Source organism: Dreissena polymorpha, chromosome 10 (genome assembly GCF_020536995.1).
Source record: "Dreissena polymorpha isolate Duluth1 chromosome 10, UMN_Dpol_1.0, whole genome shotgun sequence".
In the NCBI taxonomy this organism is placed as follows: Eukaryota; Metazoa; Mollusca; class Bivalvia; order Myida; family Dreissenidae; genus Dreissena; species Dreissena polymorpha.
In genome coordinates this window covers 75,162,915-75,188,643 of record NC_068364.1, presented here as the reverse complement: position 1 = coordinate 75,188,643, position 25,729 = coordinate 75,162,915, and the positions used below count along the sequence as shown (strand labels likewise).

The 25,729-nt window shown below is 33.9% G+C and overlaps 1 protein-coding gene across 1 annotated transcript in view; it reads left to right on the top strand.

Moving 5' to 3' along the window:
• LOC127847096 (chitin synthase chs-2-like) overlaps positions 1-25,044 on the top strand; it is a 67,977-nt gene extending 42,933 nt beyond the window's left edge. Inside the window, exons 16-28 of the mRNA XM_052378704.1 lie at positions 5,279-5,479; positions 6,069-6,161; positions 10,272-10,576; positions 11,039-11,203; positions 14,877-15,012; positions 18,253-18,388; positions 19,114-19,286; positions 20,518-20,716; positions 21,185-21,371; positions 22,357-22,515; positions 23,032-23,234; positions 23,591-23,689; positions 24,123-25,044. Coding sequence (XP_052234664.1) covers positions 5,279-5,479; positions 6,069-6,161; positions 10,272-10,576; positions 11,039-11,203; positions 14,877-15,012; positions 18,253-18,388; positions 19,114-19,286; positions 20,518-20,716; positions 21,185-21,371; positions 22,357-22,515; positions 23,032-23,234; positions 23,591-23,689; positions 24,123-24,279 — 2,213 coding nt within the window. The 3' untranslated portion in view covers positions 24,280-25,044. The remainder of the gene's footprint in view (positions 1-5,278; positions 5,480-6,068; positions 6,162-10,271; positions 10,577-11,038; positions 11,204-14,876; positions 15,013-18,252; positions 18,389-19,113; positions 19,287-20,517; positions 20,717-21,184; positions 21,372-22,356; positions 22,516-23,031; positions 23,235-23,590; positions 23,690-24,122) is intronic.
• Positions 25,045-25,729: the final 685 nt, after the last annotated feature.

Sequence of the window (25,729 nt, the reverse complement as noted above, 5' to 3'; positions counted from 1 at the left end):
TGAATCGCCAACTGAAACGGCTCAGTAGCGTATATGTTCATAATATGTTCGAAACGCACAGCAAAGTCTAAGTTGGTTTGGTATGCACAGCTACATCGCTCCAAAACTGTTGATTTACAGGTCATTCCCAAAACAAATGCACATTCGAGTCTACTGTAATTCTAAAAAAATCACATATATTGAAATGTGTTAACTAAAACCACAAAGCCGTTAATATATATTGTTTTGAAAAATTTGCATCGAATATTAATTTTGGAAAGTTGTAAGCTTGGTTTCATGTGTCAGTCTAAACGGTTGAATAATTAATTGAGACACGTTGTAAAAAAATAATTCCCTTTTTGTAATTGCCTTAATTGGATTGATTTGCTTCGTCACAACTTGTTTTTTATAAATAATTTGAAAATTTAGTTGACCCTGTAGTTGATTATAGTTAATATTTAGGCGGTTGATAAGTTCTGATTTTAGCTTTCAAATCTAGTGAAACACTTGTATAAAGACTGGAGTATTTCAGAAAAATACTGGAATTTAATACGTACACATTTTGTAATTTCCCACCACTAGAAAATTGTTTTCTTTATATGCCTATATTTGTTTTCCATGAGTGATTTGTGTAATTTGCCAACTTTTGTTGCATCAAAACCATGAAAATTGTATTATAATTTGATTCATTCAATGTTATTTAATATTCAGATTGATGTATTAATTGTTTAATCCAAGTAGCGTTGAGACCATTTACAAAGCTTTCTATATCAATCATTTTTAAATCTCCATTTGTATATTATTGTATTATTTGACAACGATTAATCTTGTAGTATCTGCCCATTCCATAAAAATTTGAGCATGGATGTTTTTTTATAGTTTTAATTTTACTTCAAACTGGTCTTTCTAAAACTGTAAATGGGTATATAAATTTTTCTCAATGCAAATGCTAAAATATCCGTGATAGATTGCCTAAGTTCCATTCATATAAACAGTGTTCAATTGCTAAATTGTATTATCAATATTCTATTCAGCTGCTACAATTGTAGAGTTGTAAATCGTTATTTCATGTTTGGTCGCGCTTTCAGTCGTTATCAGTTTTAAAGGGGCCTTTTCACAGATTTTGGCATTTGTTTAACTTATTCATTAAATGCTTTATATTGATAAATGTAAACATTGGATCGTAAAAGCTCCAGTAAAAAATCAAGAAAAAAATTAAAAAAAGGAAAAGAACATTGCCCGGAGCAGGTTTCGAACCAGTGACCCCTGGAGTCCTGCCAGAGTCCTGAAGTAAAAACGCTTTAGCCTACTGAGCTATTCCGCCGAGTACACATCATGACGTATTTTATACCTTATATAAGCAATCTTCGTAGTTTCACAAAATTTAACGACAAAACAGAACTCTCCAAATTATTCAATCGTTTCGCGTTGCAACGCTTTATAATTTTTAGGTTTTAAAATCGTCAAAAGATGCATATAATGGCTATATTAGAGCATGGTTAATGTTCAGTATTACTGTTTCCTCACAAATATCATAACTAAAACGAAAACTTACGAATCTGAAACAACTTTTTTCAATTTTGTCAATTTACCAAAGCGTGAAAAGATCCCTTTAAGTGGAAACATTTTTATATTTCTACTTATAAATGCACCTAATTTACAGAGAAATTATTGTTATTTATTCATTTTAAAACCTGATATAGTGGCAAATTTGTCAACGTTAATTATTAAATATTCCAATGACTTTTGACTGCCGTCAAGAAGAAAACAGGCAACATCTGCAAATAAAGTTTGCATGATGTCAATGTTTACCATGAGAATTCCTCTTACATTTGATTAATGTGTAATATTATAAGCGAGTACTTTACTTTTGGGTGGGTCACGTGGTCGATCGGGTAAGATTGTGTTTGTGGACGCTCTCGAAATATTTTTAATAAAAATCATTATATGTGTCGTGTATGTGGTAAATACAGTGGAATATATAAGATTAGTTGAATATTGTTATGCGTAAAAATAAACGTACAGATAACAGAAAGAAAGGAAATAGCGATAGTTTTAGTGGTAGTGAAGCGATTGGTCGAAAAAGGTCAGCGTTTGATGGAGGCCTGGCCGGAGGTTTGTTTTTAAGCGAAGTGTTGAGTCAAGCAAATTATGCGTTGTTTTCAAACCCAAGTACGGACGATTGTGTTTTTGGAATTGACTCTTTTGCTGAGATGGATAAAGGCTCTTGCTCGGGCAAGTTTCTGGCAGTCGCCCTGCCACGAAGGATCCAACAAGCAAAAATTTGTTGTTGTGTCTGAAAAAGATCGAAGGTAGGCTGGACAAAATAGATCAGAAACTGGAAACTCTAGACGAGCTTAAAACTTAATACTCTAACAGATGAAATACCGAAATCAGTAGAGGAAAAGGTAGACAGTTTTGAATTATCACAGGATAAAATGTATGACAAGCTTTCCGCCGTAGAATCTGATTAGAAATAATGTTCTTAAAAATGTTGCAAACTTTATATAATATGCACTAGATATAAGACAATTTGTTTCCGTGTAATACATGTACATCACTCTCCAAGTGTATGTTACGTTGTCTGTACGCTGTATTTGTATCACTATTTGTGTTATTACCTAAACAAACTGACTACTGATTTATTGTTTTTAATCACATTACTGTCTAGATTATGTACTCTATACTGATCTCGAATAAAACGCTTGTCTGGTCTTGTCTTGTCTTCAAAGCATACGATAAACAGATATGGCGAAAGAGGACAACCTTGTCGCACTTCCTTTTTGTTGACGAAGAATTTAGAGAAATTCTCATAATAAATTTATCAATATTTTGCATAACTATACAAAATGTTTCACTCACTGTATCAGAGATTGAATGAACATTGGTTAGTAAAATAAATGGTCTAAGCTATCAAAAGCTTTCTGAAAAAGAGCAATCCTGTTTCGTTTACTTTATTAATTACATAATTCAAAACACCTATGTTTTCCCCAATATATCTTTCCCATTATGAATCCCGTTTGATCCTTGTTTATAAGTTTTAAAAAATGTTTTATTATATTTGCTAAAATTTTACTTGCGATTGCATAGTCAACAAAAAGGCAAGTCGCAAATTGTCAATAGATGGAATCTCTTTAAAAAAAATTATGGCAAACATGAAATAAGACCTTGGGATTGAAGTTTGTTTCAATATCATGCTTCAAAGGAATAATTTATTGAATTGATTACATTATTGTTTTATGTTATGCCAAATAAGTTTATAAACTTCATTGTTAGTCCATCTGATCCTTGGCTTTTGTTAATTTTTAGTTCTTTCAATGCATGGAAGCATATGTATTCGGATAAATAATCGGGGTATTTATCTATATCTTCCTTTGAAATATTTTCAAGATTTTGAAAGTATATATCGCTTTATCTTGGTCCAAAAATACGTCTATTTTATAGAGTAAAGCGAAATATTGTTAAACGTGTTCACAAATCTTTGAATGACCATTTTCTATTTCATCATTAGCTGTTTAAGTACTTTTTGTTCAGATATTTTTGTTCTTAATTAGTGGTAGTTTCTATTTTTCTCGGCGGCTCTGTCAATCCCCTCCGCGTTTGACCGTATTAGAATGGCTTTGATAAATGTAATGTTGCATTTCAGTAATATTGAAAACAAATCAGGTGAATTGCTTTAATAACAGACAATATATGAGTTGCAAAACATATATACAAGCGGAGATATACATATACGCACACATACATACACCTAAACACAAATATAAACATAAAATCAAAGACATAACAAGTTATTTCCAGAAGAATATTAAAAAGAATACATCACACAATATTTTTATTTATTTTTAAAAATAACAAGTACATCTTCTTTTTTAAAAAGGTATATTAATTTATGTTAAAAGTTTTACAAAGTAATACATATTACAAAGATAATGACATTGTTTGATATAATAATGTATGTTCAATTGTTATATTTCACAGTAAATGCCTCAACCTCCTACCCTTTTACTTTTTTGCCTTTTTACTATATAACCACTTTTTTCGGTTCGATGTTTTTATAAAACATTTCCAAATATAGCCTCTAACTTATTTTGAGCTGGTAAGTGGTAAAAAGTGAATCGGTCTGTATATGTAACCCTCTTTTCCATGCACATCATAATGAAATATTTGTTTACCAACTTTCACAGTAAACTGGCAGCACAACAAGAATTATGCGGTCTTTCCATAATCTCTAGATAACTTTCCTTAAATATTATTAATGTCGATAGACGATTTTTTTCCAATAAAGCATGCATTTATCTACATGATGGTATAGTGATATGCATCAAATCAGTTTTAAAAGTATTATTTGATAATTACTTTCAGAGCGTTCTTCTATAATCTTTAAAATCAGTAATTTGTTTTGTTGTTTTACGGTATGACTGAATAGCGGAAAGAGAGGTCTTTCTGTAGAAAATTTCTTTCGAACAAAAAGAAAACGAGGGAGAGTAATGACTATGTAGGAAACTATGTATGCGCGAAACGGAGAGTACCAGACATATGTAAATAAATGATAGCTTTCGCAATCATAAGACAAACGTTGTCAATAATTCGCTTTGGAAAAAAAAGTTGCATACGTTCACTAAAATAGAATTTGTTCTTTAATTTTTGAACAAAAAAGGTACATTTACGGCACACTATTTTTTTATAACTACAATTAACTGCCACCAAGCCATACTGATAATGACGTTCCAGGTAATGTACATAATTGTTTTCCAATGAATTATTCCTCCAACAGGAAACTTATTTCCTTGCTATAAGTTCTCTGTCACATCAAATCATATTTCTGTGTCAAACCGACACCGTCGTTGAATTACAACATGCATAGTCTGTCCATTCACTACGTATAGCTATTAACTATTCATGTGTTCACATAAAAACTGTGTTTGTAGATAATGCAAATGAAAACACAGTATATTTAAACATATAACTTTGTTGTTTGAAAAGTGATTATAAAACAAATAAGCTGACTACATAAGAAAAATCACGAAACATCATTAGTCATGCTATTTAGAGGGATTTAAAATATACTTTTTCGTTTTATTACATATTAACTTGTTCTGTTTTTATGGTAAAAAAACAGTATATTTTTAATCTTAATTAAATTTAAAGTTAAGATACAAAGTTGACAATGTACTTTATATAAATCATGCTTAATATAAATTTGTGTTGTGTGACGTGGAAATCGCACTGTTAATGTTTATCACCTTTTGTTAACATTTTGAATGCCTACCTCGTTTTTCACTTCCTTGCGTTGCAGGACCTATGGTTTGGTATCAGAAGTTCGAATACGCAGTCAGCCATTGGCTTCAAAAGGCAACCGAGCACGGGCTAGGCTGCGTCCTGTGCAGCCCCGGATGTTTCAGCCTCTTTCGGGGCTCCTCCCTGATGGCCAAAAACGTCATGAAGCGCTACACGACGCCACCTACAGAGGCACGCCATTATGTGCAGTATGACCAAGGTATGGTGATCCATTGATTTTTAATCACAGTCATAAAAAGTAAGTTTTTGGCAGCATAAATGTATGTTGTATTTATAACATCGTATGTAATTTTCACAAAGCAACAATAGAAGGAAGCGATAAGAGAGTTTAATAACAAATTAAAGTGAACCTGTCGAAGTAATTTAAATAACATAGTAATTTTTATATATTTAATGTAATACCAAAAAATGCAAACCTGAAAACTGCGACTTCCCGTACACGAATGTAATTTACATCGCAATCTTGTTCCCGTACTTGATATATACCAGATAATGAACTTTCAACTAATCTCAAGGATGAAATAAGACGAGGATTTTTTTTAAAGATTTGTGAAATGAACATTAACTCATATTCAGCCGTTACTAAATGTCATATCAAATATGACCTCGTTTAAATAAACGCTCGTTAAGCTCCATCAATTAAACATATATTTTAATAATTTAATCAGCTGTACATACCCTTGATTTCTGTGCGCTTTATTCAAGAATATCTTTGCAAAAATATATACTTGTTAACCTACGTACTGGACACCAACAATTCTGAATACCCCAAATGAACGTGTTTGTAGGAGAAGACCGCTGGTTGTGCACGCTACTGCTACAGCAAGGATACCGCGTGGAGTACTGTGCCGCCTCGGACGCTCTGACGTACGCACCGGAAGGTAGGCTAGTTTTCGTCTAGTCTTATAAGTATATTCAACGTATGGAACAAAATACAACATATAATAACAAACTTAAGATTGATTGATCTAAACACAAAAACAGTCAGACACGTTTTAAATTAATCAGTGTACAGCTTAAAATATAACTTCTGTGTATGCTTAAACTGTTTTTTTAACAGTCCTTCCCAAAATTATAATTGTATTGCCGGCCTGGAGGTCCTATAATCATGCAGCCATTTCCGGCCCATACTGATCATTTCAGGCACAAAAAGGGAAAAAAAGATTCAAATTCGCATTGGACGCTAGTTGGAGGTAGACTTAGCAGCAGGTCTTGAAATGAGTACAAATCTCAAACTCCCCTGTGTAGAGATCTGCCAACGTAATACTCCCCAATGTATTTGTGTGTCTGAAGATCAACAAACTGATAGTCATCAGCATTAGAAATACTTAAACTCGAGTCTTAATGAATATGCTGTATTGCAAGTATATGAAGAATTTCTAAAAATATTTGTTACAAAATTGTATTGAATAGACATTACCATCATATTGATAATATATCAAACCTCTTCCACATGACCCTTTTGAAGCATTTCCATTCTGAGACATATTTTTTCTCAGGGCACATATCATGTTTCTCGAGAACGTCACGATAGAAGATGGCAGCATGCTCCATTTTTTTTTCATTTCCAAACTCTGTAAATATAAATAAAATATGTATGCTTTATTTTTTTGTTGAACTAATTAACTTATTATACTTACTGTTTCAAAATAATTTTCTAACTGTTGCTTTATAAAAAAAAATATTGGTTTGAGTTACTTTTTTTTCATATCCCCTGAATTATTTCAAAATATATTACTACGCTAGTACAAATATACTACATGAAAGACAAGTTGCTTGTTTTAATTATAGCAGGATAAAGCTGATTTAAGGTAAAATACATTTAACTACAACAGGTTTTACCTTGAAATTTATCTTGGTTCTTGCAAGGCCAAGATTCTGTGGACAATACATTGGTTGCCTTGACTAGTGACATTTCAGATGTTGTTTCAAGGCAAAAACGACTTTAAATTGCCACAAGGACACCACCAATGAGGGGGTATAAATGTAAAATTTGCCTTAGGGCCCCGCAGCTGAATGTCTTGGTAGATTCCATTTTCCACCACCTCATTCACTTTTTTCAATGGCCAGAGATAACCAAAAAAGTATACAGGCTGAGGCATATGTGCAAAATTATCTTCTTTTGTTATAAATTTAAATATTCAAAAATTGCATGCAATAAGATAAGTTAGCCACAAAATAGTTATTATTTACCTGGATCTCAGCTCATCTACCATTTCGGCAGCTGTTTCCACGTAGATTTGGGTATCTGCAAGGGTTATTGTTTTTTGCTGCAACTTGGATGAGAGGATGCTCAGTGGCTCCAGAAGTTCCTGTTACATATAATTTTTTGTTGATATTCTTAAATGACCTTCAAGTCACATAAGCATCGTCATTTGCATTATAAATAATTAAAAATTAACATGACTTGATTTTCTATTTTATATGAAAATCGCTACAAAAATAATGTTCACTGTATCAAACCTTTAGAAAACGGACATAAGGGACCTGTCTAAGAGCAATCGTGCCAGGCTTTCAGCCTTTGGGTCTTTGTGACTCACAGTTGATAGGTGGGAATAGTATGCTTTGAATTTGTGTACCAAACTATCAATACCCTTGCCAAGATTTGGCAGCCATCGGGTATCAGTGGCTTTGGGAGACATCAATAGTTAAACTTGGACAGCAGTGTTTTTTGTTATTTTTGTACTGTTTGTGATACATAAAATAAAGTCATGTCAGCAAAGTAATCAGCGTAGCATGTGTTTTGTTTTGTTTAATGGTGTCATGCCAGCCTAGTTCTGGACGATGATTAAAGCAATGAATATTTAATAAATTACCACCGATATCCTGTTTGAGCTTTGCAGCAAAACCATTGCGTACCCCTACAAAATTTTCTGCCCCATCAGAACCTAATCCAATCAGCTTTTCTGAAATATTAAGATTCATTTTAATTATATATAAGTATAGTGTGATGGGTTTTTTTTCCATAATATCATGATTTTATGAGATAATAATTGAGTATAGATTAAAATTAGGACGAGTCCATTAGCCAGTAAGTTTTTGTTATACCCCCTATATATACATGAATTATTCAAAGAGCAAAGTTAGGCTACTGAGTGTATAATTTTGGATTTTAACCATGCAACTCATTCCTGAAAGTTTTAATGATTGTAAAATAAAAATGCTGGTATTGTCTTCCAAATTGAGAGGTAGCTGGTAGCAATTTGCTATACCTTTCTAAAGGCCGTTCTCCAACAGAACATCATCCACAAAGGCCTTCAGATCACCCGCTGTGGTTCTACTAGGAGAGCAAATGGTCAAAAATCTTTCTTGCACATGGCCATTGATTACAGCCCGTACAAATACATTCCTGTTCTTCACCAGAAAGGTCCGTTGTTCCGTCGATTAGGAATGAAAACCCCTTGGCTGCTTTCATCATTTTGACCGTCTTGTCTTTTCGGCACATGCACTGTACGAATAAAACGCAAGAGCAGCTTTTCCATTTCGATAGGTTTTGCCAAGGTCAACACCATTGGCTTCAGTGACATTACATAGCCATGTGTTGTCTGTAATGGAACGGCCTTGTTTTCCCACAACATGGGCATTTCAAAACAAATGTATCAATCGCTGGCGCTCTGATAAATGTAGTGATAGCATGGCTTTTCCAGCTTGTGAACTGGCAATAGCTGCACTGTCACTACATTTAGCAGCCATTTTTGACGTAGCGTCAATGTGGGCTTTGCTCAGCTCATGATCACTGACAGCTGATTTTTTTCAAATTGGTGCTACCAGTGGGGAAGTTGTTGCATCCTTTAAGCCCATAACCTATGTTTTTTGTTCCATAAAACTCAATGCAGGTCAAGCAATCCATAGCCCCTTTACTTTAATCAAAATATAGCCACGATCATCCTTCTTTCCATGACACGTTAAAAGGCCTGTCATTCATTTTTTCCTAATTGAAACATTTTAAGATATTAAAAATAAAATGAAAATGAAATCACCTGTTATATAACTGGATACTCTGTTTTCCTTCGAACTCCTCTGTAGATGTTGGTAGATCGCTTCGAACTCCTGTTTAGCTGTTGACACTGACAGATCGCGGGAAGGTCACAATGGCCTGTGTTAATGCCCGGCTTGCTTACGAATTCATCGGATATAACGGATCCAAATGTACATGGTATCGATTCTCCCCCTTTGCGAATGTACTCATATAGTGATGGCGTAATGTGTAATTTGCGACACGAGGTCCGGCAATATTAGAATCATTTCCGGATTTTCCAAATTATTATCGGAAAAATCCGAGGACCGACGGTATTTCGGAAAGACATATACACAGTATATATGCACATTTGAAACTTAATATTGTACGCAAAATATAATACTCTTTTCTCGTATGTGTATATTACTATCGCAATTTCGTTTCCTCACGCATGCATGATATGGTTTCTCATAATATTCTGTTAACAATTATTACTCTTATTTGTTTTACCAATGTTTATATTTAATCCCGACAATAAGTATTTTCGTTCCCGGAACTTATCAATGAATACTTTCATTTGCTCTTCTCCTCATCTTTTTTGTGCCACCCGTTTCTATTAGTTCTTGTCGCATTTCCTTAACTGTGCTTAGAGTGTATTATTTCTTTGAGCTAGTTTGCTCGATCGTAAATCATCTCTTTGTTTGCATCTCGTGTTTGTTAAGCTCATTCTTGTGTTTTTTTCTTTAGCAATCTTAAATATTAAATTTTTATTTTTTAAGTAAACTGTTGTTTATAATTAATCATTATTCTTTTATCTTATCCCATTTATATGCGATTGTACGGTGTTAGTTTCCTGTTATTTAAGTGCATTTCTCAAAGCGATACTTTTTATCGTGTACCATATCTAAAATCTATTCCAGGTTTCTACGAGTTCTTCAACTCATTATTTATCATATCTTTCATCGCGGGTTTATACGAGTGCATATTTTGTGTCTACTATCTGTTATTTATCACATCGTTCACTTCTTCACAGGATTCTACGAGTTCTACAACCAGCGCCGCCGCTGGACTCCTTCCACCATGGCAAACATCCTTGACCTTCTCATGGACTTCAAGAACATCACCAAGCGCAACAGCGAAATCTCAATGCTTTACGTCTGCTACCAGATGCTTCTCATGGTTTCTTCCATCCTCACGCCGGGCACCATCTTCCTCATGGTGCTCGGTGCCATCAACATGGCGTTCCCTCAGCTGTCCTTATACTGGGCTCTCGTACTCAACCTAATCCCTGTCGCCATCTTTATCCTCTTGTGTTTCGTTGCCAAGAGCGAAACTCAAGTAAGTACATGTAGTCTGATAAACATTTCACAAATACAATGTTTTAACATTCGTTAGAGTTAAGTTATTGTCATTATTGCATTTTGCCTATGTGTATTATTATGTCGACTACTTAAAATTCGACATGTTTTTAACCTTCAATCCATTGTCCTTTAGTATTTCATTAAGAATATTTCGTTTTTTAATTTATTCCACTTTTTATTCTTGATTTCTGGTTTTTATAGTTATGTTCCCCGTCATAACACTAAACATTACATATACATATAATAAGCAAACATGTTTTAGAATATTCGTAGTTTCGTCCTATTCCAATACATACAATACGTGTTGCGAATTTGTGTACATCATTCATAAATACATACATCCATGTTAATAAACTTACGTAAGCCTGCATTTTGCCCACTATCTTCTAACTTACAAATTTCATTCACTGGTTTTTAAATGATACTCATTGTTTTATAGCTTGCATATGCCGCCATCTTATCGACGGTCTACTCGTTGGTGATGATGCTGGTGATAGTTGGGCTCATAAAGCAGGCGGCAGAGAACGGCTTCTGTTCCGTCATCAACATCTTTTTGTGCTTTGTCGCCGGCGTAATTATCATTTCTGCTTTAATTCATCCTCAGGTAACTGCCATTTCCATAACGTACAGTCGCAAGTAAACATTATTTCCATTTGAGAGCAAACGCAGCATTAGTAGTAGAATCACCTACTTTTAGTTTATTTTCTTTGCCATATATAGAAAAACAACATTCTCGGCTTCATACGTCAATATGAAAAAGGATCAATGTTATGACCATAAAAAGCAATACATATTTTTGTATTATTTTCAATCAGAAACTTGAATAAGCATTTAGTTACTTACCAATCCTACCACTTCGATAATACAGTACTTTTAATTTTAAATTCACGTTGGTATATTGTTTACAAAAAGGAATGTGAATACATATTTACTAACGCCATGTATGTTTGGTAACAAATCGCATCAAAAATTGAGGATCGAGATGTTCGTAATATCTTTCTTGTGCTAAACAAGAAAAACAAACATGAACCGCGAATATCGCACTCGGTTAAATTTCGAACAAGCACTGAAATCAATATTAAAAGGCAAAGCGCGAATATGGTTTGGTTTAGAACTGGTTTGGATATCGTGCCAGCGCTGACATCAAATGCCAAACATGAACAGCGAATATCGAGCAAGTTTGAACTTCGAGCTAGCAATGATATTTTAAGAGGAAACTCGAATATCATGCTGATGCGATTATCGTGCTTGCTCTGACATTACAATTCAAACATTATTAGCGATTTGTAAGCTAGGCTTAATCTCGATCCAACACTGAAATCGACATTAAAAGAAGAAATGCGTATATAGATCTGAAGAAATTATCGTGCTAGTTCTGACAAATATAAAGATAAACAACGTATATAGAGCTAGGTTGAATTAATCGCACTTTTTTAGCACTTATATAGCGGAGCTTTTTTTCCTTCTGTGAGAATGGCCGTTTTTGGTAATTTGCGACTCAAATTTTCACAATTTTGAACAGTTCGTGACTCATTTTTTCACAATGTTGAACAGTTATTTTTTCACAAAAAGTGGGGGGGGGGAAGGTCGCTTTACAAAAACAGGAAAAAAAGCCCTGTATTGAGAATACTATGTCAGTGTGATTGTATACTTGAATATATCTGACGAGTTGAAGAAAGGTTAACAAGGCGAGGCTTGGCGAGCCGTGTAAACATTTCTGAGACGAGTCGGATAAATGCAAGTTAACAATCACACTTACATAGTATTCTTTTATCCTAAAATATATTTTTAATTTGTTCCCGATGCAATAAAAAATGTCTTTAATTGCTAAAAACAATAGCAAACACAGATTAAATTAATTGAATCTTACCTTGCGTAGTAATATTACAATTGTTTGTGATCGTTCCCGATTACACGACTCGAAATAGTCCAAACAAATTCCACGCAAAAGCAGAGTAATAAGACAAAATATCGCTATATTCCTCGATTAAAATTTAATCAGCATTCAAAATGTTACACATTCAAGTGGAACACAGACGATAATTCTAGTTTCACTAATGCAAAATACAAAAAAATGCTGCCATTTTGAATTTACTCTATAAACAACTCTTTTTTTTACACAATTTTACTATCTGGCATTAAAATTTCAAACATCTGCTGGTTCTTGTTCTACTCACCAAACTTTCATGAAAATTCTGCACACATTTACCAATTAAATGTACATTTCTTCATCTTTATTATTATTTTCCGTTTTAAAACACTTGGTGTAAGAAGGCAATTCTTTGATCTTTGGTTTCCTTCAAAAAGTTAAAGAACAATTCACTGACACTTTTCTTAATCCGTCAATTGTTAAAAAAACATAGTGTTATTCGAGTACAACCGACACTTAAAGATATCGATAATTCAGTCTTACCGGTTTCATTTGTGTAATATCCATATAGTCCAACACTTGTATTCAAATTATTTATAATAATTTATCGTAAAGACACACACTCGTACCAAATGCTTACATTAGACACCTGAACATGAATGACGCAATCAAGTGATTTCGTCAGCTGTGTAGTTAAATGAGGTCTTGCGGTGTAATAAATAAGCTCTTTTCTAACATACGAGGAATTGTGTAAGCTTCTTAGCGTCGTGGTTAGAATGTCTGGCTACCACGCGGGAGACACTAGTTTACATGCCCGTTTGGTTAAAAAAAAATCTTTTTAGCTAAACGAATTTTAAAGAAACGCTGCATTTGGATTGATAAATTGCGGCTTTAATTATATACGGTATATATAATTTGATTGATATGATTTAAAAATTACACACGCAATAGTGATTTATTTTTATTTATTTATTTTATTGTTATCATTATTGTCATTGATAACAATTAAATAAAATATCAAGACAATAAACATTTTTTTTTTTATTTGATGAATAAAATGCTCACGAAATATCTTGATACATGTTAACTACTTAAATCGTGTACAAGTCCTCACTGCGTTTGACTTTTAACCAGAGGTGAACGGCAAAAACAAGTCCCCATGTATATGTACAGGCGTTGAATAAAGATAAGGTGTGGGATAAACCTCATCTTTATTCAATGAGTCGTAGTTTGTTATATAAAAACATTTAGCTGTATGATACTAGGTAAGCGTTGAATAGAGAGAAATGTATATTGCGAGGCTTAGAACGCCGCGAGCGCGAGCCTTTCTTCAAGGAATTTCTTCAAGTAAAAAACAGCAGTCAAAAAAGCATTATTAAAACTGTCTGGAGGAAAAACAACATTTTCAAATACTCGCAAGCCAAAACAAAAAGCAGCTACACCGAAACAGGCTAAAATTCCTATAAAAAAGAAAAGTTCGATGATCCAGATAGCCAATTTCGTATACTAACATTTACAGTGCCTTTACATTAGATATCTATCGCTACATGTACCAGAACATGCCAATGCCAGGTTGTTATAGACTTATTGGGCGGAGAAAACGGTATTCTTGACATGTCCTTGCTCAATATCAGGTTGTTCAAGAAGTTGTCCGTGTATAAGGGTCATGTGCGTGCTCAATATCAATCGTAAAAACCAATCGAAACTCAACTTTACCTTGAAAATAACGCCATGAGCAATAGAGTTATCCATTTTTTTGTCAACCAAAATGCATCCACATGAACAACTGGTACTTAAACAGTGCTAATTAGTGTGAAAACAGTGATATTATTGTTAGTCCGTGTTCAATGTCAATGGACTGTTCAGGAAATCGCGAAATATTCCATAAGTTATCTCCACACTCAGACCAACCAGAGGAAAACGGTTGGTACTCGCTGAAACCGCTTCCGGTTGGCCCTATGATAGGCGTCATCCGATTAAAAACAAGTAAGTAATAAGGTAGATGTATGTTTGAAGACTCAATTTCTCCATCGAATCGAGGAATTGGCGGCCAGTTTTTTCTCAAATCTGATCACGTGATTTCCCGCATTAAATATATTTGCTGGATCGAAATTTCAACATTCTGAATATTAGCGGTTCATGTTTGAATTCCATACCAGTGCTAACAAGATATTCGCATCAGCTCGATAGTCGCGGTTTGCATTTGCATGATAATGTGATTGCTCGGTATTTTAGACCTTACTGATATTCGCAGTTCATGTTTTAATTTCGACTTCGGAGCTGGCGCAATAACCGCAAATGAAAAACAAAAATACCAGCACAAAGTCAGATCTTAAAACTCGTTATTCTGTAACGCACCGTTTTCTTTCATGACATAAACCTGTATTTTATAACATTTTCTTCCCAGGAGTTTTGGTGTATCTTTCATGGTTTCCTCTACTTCCTCGCCATCCCCTCAATGTCGATGCTACTGATGCTTTACTCCATCGGGAACCTGCACGTGGTGTCCTGGGGAACCAGGGAGGATCCGAAGCCTGCCGCAGGTGAGACTTGGTCGAGTGATTCTGGTTATGTCGCAGTAATCAAAGTAAGAAATAAATAAGATAAACAAAATAAGGATGATAAATTCAGCGCTTCCGCTAGAAATTGACGTCACGTCATTTTTCCTTGGGGAAAGCGTGGACTTAGATAATTGATTGCTGAATAAAAACTTCATAGAACAGAGAACGCTAAGATATTTTCGTAGTGCGTTTTTTAAATGTTGAAAGATTTTTTCTAACTAAAAACAAGTCGTTTACGCTTTATCTACAGCGCTACAGTTGTTTGGATAGGTCAGTATTGATCTGAGACATGAACACTTATTGTAAACACCTTCACATGGGATGGGTTTTTATGCGGCTGCCAGAGCACTGATAGGCTGGTGCTTTTACCAACAATAATTTGGTTGACAGTTGGAAAAAACAATATTGGTATCTCCATGAGAAATTAGTCTTGTGTACAATAACAACAGGCCGGGTATGTGGATACTTTGAAAACAAATGGTACTTCAATTACAGAGAACAACAAAAGCCACGCGCGAGAGGAGATTTCTCTAGCTTTTTTGCATTTATGTTCTTTTCATTCGGTTTTCAGACACGAGGCATTGTTTGGTCGATTAATTGTATAGCAATTCGTATTGCGAAGAAAGAAGTTCGCAGAAAAACGGTGGAATATATTTAAAAAAAAAACGATAAAATTACATCGATAATCAGCATAAATTGGATGATCAGTGCATATTTCAACAAAATAAAAATACATGAAAATATACCAAGAACGTGCTTACTTTTCGAAATAAAAGTTCAGTATATCTATTAATGTTAAAACATGTCAGTGTGTTGATGTCACATTTTAGTTTACTAACGTATGTGAGTAGATTCAAATGTTTAAAGAGTAGAATGCCAAATTTTCATGGACATTTCTTTAACCGATCATCTCTATGACAATAGCACTTCTGTTCCCGATTATTCGACACTTTTTTAACACACTCTTTTTAGTACATCAGAAATGCAGAATTCGCTGTGGAATACGGTTATAGTAAGCAGGCAATGCATAAAAATGTATGTACTGATGTTAATTAAAAACGAATTACCTAAACGTGTTCTTATTCCTTTGGAATATGATTATGGTTTTGTATAAATGTAAAAGATAAATGTGAAACAAATACGATATGTCTGATGAGTACTGTCTATATGACCATATATTTTCCAACTTTCGATTCAGCCAACCGCCGGATCTTCGAAAAGTACACGAGCTTAAACAATTTTAACGAATGTCCCTTGTAGCTATACGGTTGATCTAAACCATGTATAATTATGCCCTAATAAAGGTACTAAGGTCATTTACTTAAATATTAGATAGAACGTCATGAAACATCACTCTGCTTACACTGCTACTTAAAGATAAATATCAGTAGCGATACAGGTCCGAAATTCTTTTAACTCAACAAATAGTGATTTAGGGTTAGGTGATTCGCACTTCGAGCTTACGTTATCATTGTGTAAAAGTAAGTTCTCCCTATAAGCAAAGCTCAAGATAAAGGGAGTTTTAAATTCTCTTATTAATGTTGTGTCTACGCATTAGTATCATCTTAATGATATGATGCGATTCTAATAAGCTCCAACGACATAGGATTTTATGTAGGTGTATTTGCCTCTTAAAGACCCCTTCGCTCCCTTTATTTAGATACCTGCTATAAGTAAAATTATACACTATTGTGTTGATCCACATGATCCGTTGTATTTTCATCTCTCTGAATCTGAAGTTACCACTAAATAACAAATTTCTTGCACGACGGTTACATTACATTCACCTCTGTGTTGGGCTCAGAACGGACTATTGTTATGAAAGCGTCTCATTCATGTCATAATCATACCAAGCGTTCATCATTGAGGTAACAGTATACTAAACAATCTCTTGCACGACGGTTACATTGCATTCACTGCATTAAAGAAAACCATCTCATACCATAATATCTATCATCAGTCTTAATTCATTATTATAAAATTGATATGGTTTTTTGTTGTTAAGAAACCAACATACATACACACGTCGAAGCAATTCCCAACGTCACTCAATAAACATAATGTTCAATTATTTACATATGTTAAGTGCGTGGAATGATTCCATCTGCGTAAATGGGCAATAAAATAGTTCCAAAGAGTTGCATTAAAACTCGCATGTATTTGCACGATTTATCGTACATTTAAAAGTCATATTTCTTAATTTAATGCATGCGATCTTAAATATCCAAATCAAATATACATTGAATGCGTTTGTTAGGTTTTAGCTATTTTATAGACAAAATGTCGTGCTGAGCCTTTCGCAGAGTTGTATGTGAGAGCAAGGAACGACAACTCTGCGTGGAGATTGCTAAATAACAAGTTCATTATGTAGACAAATATTTCCGGTCGTCACTTGAAATATATTTCATCAGATATAAGCATTGTAATCTTATTTAAAAATTGCAATTATAATATTAATAGTATTTACTAATAGTAAATAAATGTGATTTTTGAAAACGAACAACGCTAGTTGTTGTATTTCACATGTGTTTGTAATTAAGTTATGCATAGATTCCCAATGTGTCGCGCTTGACTATACACATTGATTTGTACTTCAAAATGTTTATAAAGAAAAGCAATTATATACATAAATACATTTCAGGTAAAAGTTAAAACTAGGTTATGAGAGTCTCCAATCTGTTGAAAGTCTCTGTTATCCGAAGTGTCTGTTATCGGTAATCAAAGTGTCTGCAACTGCATGAATACTACCTATTAAAACATGTCCTATCTTCGTTTATGTTTAATTGAATACTATCAAAATTTCAGTATTTGCAGCACAGTGATTACTCTACATGCTGGAATATCAAACAATTGATTGCAATATTTTTAAGTAGTTTTATTTCGTTGAAATGTTTACTGTTCATCCAGTTCATGCTGTTTTCCGACCGAATTTTCTATTATTTTGGGGGAAAATCTACCATTCTTCCGTGATATGTTTTCTTCCCAATAGAAAAGGATACACCATTTATAAACTAGACCATGTGCCATGTCTGAAAAACTCATCTTTAGGATATAACTTTAAAAAAAACAAACTGAGGAACGTATCTCTCGCGCGTGGCTTTTGTTGTTCTCTGTTATCGAAGTGCCATCTGTTATCAAAGTATCCGCATTACCAGCATGGCATGAACAATAATAACAATATAAGATGATAGAAATTATGCAAAAAATCGCTTTTTTTTTCAGATCAAAAGCCAGGCGAGTCTGTTAAAACTCTACCGCAAAAGAAAGGGGCGATGCAGGAATGGCTTGACAAGATCGGATTTGCCGAGGGGAGAGAGGGAAAATCGGGATATATGTTTGCTTTCGGTAACCTCTTTAAGTAAGTTTTTTTCCCCACAGTACGGATAGAGCACAATGATTCCCTATTCATTATCCCAAGCTTGACAGTACCAATGATTTTTCTTGAGTGCAATTGAAAAACAGTGGACGCACTAACCCTCCGAGTTTTTCTTCAGATGTGTATGAAGAGATTTTTTCAAATTAAAAATAAATAGACTTTATAAAGTGTATCACTTTCAAAACAAATTTCTTTTTTTAATGAAGATTTCGGTTCCGATGAAAACTCGATGAAATCATTTGCATTTTAAAACCAATGTCTTCTTTACGATTGAGAAGTTTTGTGTAAGATAATCATAATTGATAAGTTCATCGTGTTATCGTTTACCAAATCCTGACGTAATTGCTTTCAATTATCGTTTCTTACAGTTGTCATTTAACATGATTTTTTGTAAAAATACATGTATTTTAATTGCCAGACAAGATTTAATGCATGTTGTATTCATATAAATATTGAAAAATGTTCATATCGTTGTATTTGACTTAATGGGTCATTTTTTCTCAATGGGTCATTGTGTCAGCGGAATGGAACTGTTGATCTTAATTGTTTGTTTTTAACATGTTTGACAATACAAATAAAAATCAATCCTGTTTAAACTAAAATAAAAACATTTCTTAAAAATAAGGACTGAAACTGTAGTTCAAACAGATTTATTAACTTTTTAAGGCTAAATAAAAGTTAAATTATGTTTATTTTCATGGTAAAAGGTGTATGTGTTGCCCACAAGAGACGCCGGACACCGTGGATATTAAACTGAGCGCCGTCTTGGAACGCCTGGATGACCTTGAAGCTAAGATCGTTGACCCGCCCGCCGCCGATCACAAGACTAACGGAAATGAGTCTGCAGCATCATACTTGTTCAAAGATGCCAAAGAGAGAAGTATGACAAGATCATAATATTTCGATATTTTCGCGTAGTTTATACAAGTTAACGTAATGTTAAAATGACAAAAATAAAGCCCCCTAAAACGAATATAATGAAGGGCAATATTAAACATTATTCGATTCTTTCGATGTGTTTGATATAACATTGTCATTTGTGTGGTAAATACTACAAATATTAGTTGTTGCTTTTATTCAGTTTTTGAAGAACTTATTTATTACAAGTCAAACATTAGGATTTGTGAAATATTATATAAGTTATACATTCATGTTTTATGTTTTTTTGTATCCGATTTATTATCAATAATTAATAATAATAACTAATTTCACAACACAATCCGTTTGATACACAAAATTCGCGAACCTTTTATGGACATCTGATTACGATAACACAATTGCAATATAAATATATATATCTTCTAAATAGCGTCAATAACACATTTATGTGTGTATGAAGCAGTTTCATTATCATAATACAATTCATGTACATATTCTCAAGTTATCGTATTATTAATTGTAGGTATACATTTACCTCAGATAAGCAACCCATTTACCTGTTTAATTGTGCATAACCTATTTAACCTGGACTCGTATTCAAACGCATCAGGGGAATTTACCGTTCTTAACATCTTATCTTTCTTATCCTGAATTCGAAGATAATATTTTTTTACAAAAGACCAGAATTTTAAATTTAAACGCAAAGTTATTTCAACGCTTAAATCACTGCTTATTTGAAAGACAAAACGCTGTTAATTTGTATTGCCAAAATGCACCGTAATAAGCCAACATTATTTTAATTTAAAGTCATCTTTTTATTGCAAACTCGCTATTAATTTTCTACGCAGAGGGCACTGCCATTGATGTGTTTTGTTGCCAAAGCAAAATCTGTTTTGTTTTTAAGCAAATAAAAAAAAAATATTCCGCTTAATTTAAAAAAGCTCTTTTTTTCGTGTGTATTAAATGATAAAAAAAAAAGATTGACATTTGTTGTAGTTGAAAACATTCAAATGTAAAAACATGCCAAACAAGATATTACCACAGATATGTGAAAAAAATATCGTTGCAGTAATTAACTAACGGTCTTCTTACAAAGAATTAGTGCTACGACAAAAAAGTTTATAAAAAACGTTTCACGTTTGTATAGTTGCCATAGCAACTGCATACTCATCTACATATGTCCACCTCCCAAATTCGTCTCATATGACCGAAAGTAAACTCTCTGTTTGAAGACACAGATGACAACAGCAACCGTGAGCAACATGGACCGGGTCAATGGACACAGGACCCTGATTTCCAGAAGAGCATCACCAAAATACTCCCGCCCGAGGAAGAGACCTTCTGGCGGGAGCTTATCGTCACGTACCTGTTACCGATGAAACCTGATAAGAAGCAACAGGAGGAAACGCAGAAGAAACTGATAGAACTGAGGTTTGATGGCCGCTTGTGTTTTTTTTTGTTTTTTTTTTTTGAAGCAGCAGCGGTTGCTGTTGTTATAAAAAGACGTTTCTTCGCAACTAAGACCTGTTGTTTATTCTGTTTTTACGTTTTGATTTTTGCCGATTAGTCTTAGTTTTAATATTTTTCATTAAAAAAGGATTGGTATTATACTACTTTTATTACGGAAAACTGCAATTACCAGATATATAACACTCAGAATTGTGTTTTGGCTTTAAAACATCTTGGTCTTTCCAATTTCCACTTCGTATTTCTAAGATAAATCTCCAAGTTTTCACGAGCAAAGATTTATTTTCTCTGAATTTGATTCAACCCCAGAGAAAACCCCTTCACTTGTTTATGTTTTACAAATAACGTGAGTTTTCTTGTCATGTTCCAACGGGAGAAAATGTAATGTCAAATAAAAATCTTACTTTGTTTGTGTGTGTGTTTTATTACTAGAAACAAGGTGTGTCTATTCTTCCTCCTCGTGAACGCACTCTTCGTGACGATCGTGTTCTCCCTACAGCAAGTGAACGCCGACTCGGGCGGCAACATTTCCATACAGCTGACTTGCGCAGCCGGAAGCCGCGGGGCGTCCATTGAGCCCATCAGCATCGCGTTCACCGCCGTGTTTGGGGTACTTCTGGTAAGTGTACAGAAATTACATTACTTAAGTGTTTTTTCACACTGCATTTTTTCACATATACATATAAAGGAACCATCCTCGTTACTTATTATCAAGGGCATTTTACCTGAATTGAATAAAATCGTACTCTCGATTCTCGCACACTTGATCTGTTACTGTCGGTTGTCTAACCAACAGCTACTTTATTTAGGGATACCGATTAACTTCCTGCCAAGCACCTGGCATGGAAGATAGGTATCTGCAGATAGCATGTCATTTAGTAAGTGTCTAATAAAGTCACATCTTGCCGACCTTAATATTAAGAGTTGTAACAGTTTGATAATCAAGCGCACTTGTATCATGTTGTATGGTGTACACGAATGTTTAACGTTCTCTTGCTTTAAGGCTTTTATGTACACACCTTGTGATTGCACAATCATCGTGTAAATTTTGCATCGTGGACGTTTTAATGCAATTTGAGCAGCGACAAATGGACAACGAACCTGAAGAACACGCGTTTGAAATGCAGTATAGAGACAGACGCGTCAAATATAAATGATTTAGTTTAATTTAGTTTTGTAATTAATGCATATAGTATACCATGTTGCATTGCCCTGATGAAACAGACAACATATTGCATTGCAATTTGGACATAAACGCTGTAAATAACAATAATAAATTTAATACACAATATTAGTTTTTCAATCCAGACATGACGCATTTGGTTTACGAAGCTATATATTAGTATGGACAAAGGTGCGTTTTACTTTTAGTGCTGCTAAGCAGTATGAACAAAGATGAAACTAATATAAATTTCAATGTGTGCAAACGCGCATTTGATATTTAGCATTTGCAAAGACGCATTGAACATTCAATGTTATCACTGCAATTTTGACATACGAACATTGAATATCCAGTGTTTCAGTGCAATATAAATACAATCACATTGAATGAAAAATGGTTTTCTATGAAATAATATTTTTAAACATTAAGTTTTTTTCGCCAGGCGATACAGTTTCTATGCATGTGTATCCATCGTATGTCCACGTTCCTTGAAATACTCTCCATTACGGATATTGGACTATTCACGCCGAAACGCGCGAAGACGTCCGAAGACTCCACTGTCACTGTCAAGAAAGGACTGGAGTTAGTTAGAAATATGCAGGTTGGTTATTTTTCTCTTCTTTTTTGCAAACGAACAAGTCGAACACACCCTTTAAGCATACTCTTAATGGATATTGTTTTCGATTAGCCAATCATCAATCTCCATTTTGGTTCGCCCCTTGATTTCTTATTGAATGTTAATTGTATGTCCTCAGTAACATTTTTTTAAAGAAAACATGTGGTGTATCCTCGTATTTACACGGCAAATGAAAATAAAGGTATCATTCTAGATGTTTTTCTTCCAACATTGTTTAAACATTTAGATTTGATTTTGTATAACTTGGTTCTCCTTTTATCCGTGTTAAAAGGTATGTAATAATCGTGATTAAGAATTCAAACAAAGTCTTAATCCAAAATCTATATGTACATGTAGCTTTGAATGTGAGTTGCGGTACATACCATATTTGGACGTATGATCTGTATTATCTGCATACACTGGCATATCCAAAATAATTACAACTCCTGGTAAAGTTATTAATTATGAAATTCACAAAGACCTATATGATGTGTTTTTTAGACGGTAAAAGACGACAACTTGAAACCAGTGGTTTCTGCAGACGAATATGTCGCAGGATCTACAGCCGCTTCACCCGACACAGACGAAGCCGGCAAGACGCAGAATGTCGTTCGCCAGAAAGAGCTGTTGTCCACTCTGACCCGTCGGCGTCGCGGAGAACAAGAGTACAGATCGCTTAACGATACATTCAGGAACTCCTTAAAGTAATAATGCGATGGTTTTTAATGTTTATAATCTAAAGTAATTTATAGTTTTTCATTTCACCTGTTTTATACGGTTTTCTCATTTGAAATTATGTTAATCGTAAAAATGAGCTCATAAAATCTGGCGATAAACATGCTCATTCCAAAAAAAGTTGTTTAATTGCAGCCGCTTCTAATTCGGCGGTCCGCATTTTAATTGATAATTTAATGCATTCATTAGCTTAATTGCATTGACACCTCCATACGAATTGAAAATGCTGCGGTTTGGAAATATATTGCTTAGTGCAGCAAAACAAAATAACGAAATAAACTGAATTTAATTCAATTTGAAACAATCCTTTTTTTTCGTTGCATAGAAAATTACAAAGCCCAGAGTTCAAATACGACCGGAGAGAGTTCGGAAAAATTGACCCCAACACTGTCCACGCAATGACCCAGATGTCATTGGACCCCAGGTACTAACACATTTGTTTGACGCTATGAACATTACACAGGCACGATTCAATATTAAGTATATTTTACGATTATTATGTTGAACTTGTCAAAGGAAATTTCGTAAACCAATGAAATGAGGTATGATTACTAACTATACGATTCCATATTTAGCCTGTCTTTAAAATTAAATTCCAATTCATTCATATGTTGCTTGACATAATGTATTAAACTATTTTACTATTGAGGCCAAGTTATATATTAGTAAGTTCGTAACAAATTAAACAATGCTATGCAGTCTCGTGCAGGTTTACAATACAGTCGGATTAGGATTAAGTACATTGTCCTTCACGTCTATCATAAAGCTGTTAAATATTCATCAACGTTTCCTTGCCATACGCACAATAGGAATTCTAACAATCTTCTGATCTTTCGAAAGATTTTCTTTATCTCCAGAAACAAAAGATCTATTATGCAACGAGGTGTCGTCGTCTCCAAAAGTAGGGGTATAGTGACCCAAAGCGCAAACAATGAATATCCAAATGTATCCTCCACCGGATCACCGCACGTTACAGCCTGCGAAATTACTGACAGTCCATCGAAGGATAAGTAACGGAATGGAGTCCGAAAACGATGTTCTAGTGAAGAAGTCCGCGGTAACACTTCCCCCAATGAGTATTTAAGTACATCCATAGCACATTAACGACTATGTTCAAAGCATTTACGAAGGTCATTGCTAAATGCGTCCAGTAAACTTTAAGTTTGCATAAACAAATCTGATCACAGACGAAAGAAATTTTAAGTAAGATACTGAAAAACTAACACAAACGTAAACGCCAAACCATTATACATCAAGGGTAGAATTCGAAGCGCTCATCAGTCACCTTAAACGTAAAAGAGAACAATCGCTGCTGAACATACATGAATTAATAGAACATGTATCATACTAGTGTTTGTTCCAGCATTTGATATTGTACATACAATTAGAGCAAACATACCGCAATGATTGTAGCTGCAATAAAACATCTGAAGCCATTAACTATAGTGAGGATACATTATTAACGAACAGTTTTTAATTTTAAAATACTTAAACATTTATGTTACTTTTAATGTATGCTTCTGATGCATTTGTTTACCAGATTGTCTTATAAATCATTTTTCAAGACTCCTGTCGTTGTATGATTTTAATCTACTTTGTATTGTTATTATAACTCTTATTTTGTTTATGTTTCATATTTTGTTTTTATTTCTGAGGACAGTTCTATGCTCGAGGTTTGATGTTTTGGCATGATTTGATTTGTAAAAGACAAATAACCGTGCCTTTATTCAATCATGTATTTCAACATACTAATCAGATGTTATAAAACATACATGATAACTCCCGGTTTACGTTGTTATTTTTCATCCTGATTATGGAATTCTATATAAACATACATATCATATATGAAAAGAGATATATATTCTACTTTGACTACTTTAACTATGATACATACGAGAAGCGCCAGATTATATTTGAACAAAATCAATGACGCTAAATAAGATTTGCATATTATTAGATAAAAAGAAGGGAAACCTTTATACTCATCCTAAAAATAGAAACATATTAAATAACATAATTGAAAACAACAATATGATAGACATCTGGTGTACAGTTTATCCAAACGAAAGCAAATTCACCTGGCACTCAAACACAAAACCAACAATATTTTGTAGATTAGACTATTTTTTATATCTGAGTCTCTCTGCAACATTATTGACAAATGTAGCATAAAACCAGGATTTATGACTGACCACTTGCTAGTTGAACTTAAACTGCATAAAATACAACTTGAAAGAGTCACAGGATACTTTAAAATTAACAACAGCGTCTTATTAGATACACAATACCAAACGCAAATAAAACAAGAAATATTCAATACAGTTCAAAATAATAAAGATGCGAACACAAACACCTTATGGGAAGTAAATAAAGGAAAAATACGTAACACAACAATTAGATACACATCATTTAAACAAAAAGAAACACACAAACTTGAAACTGAAACCATCAAAATCATTGAAAC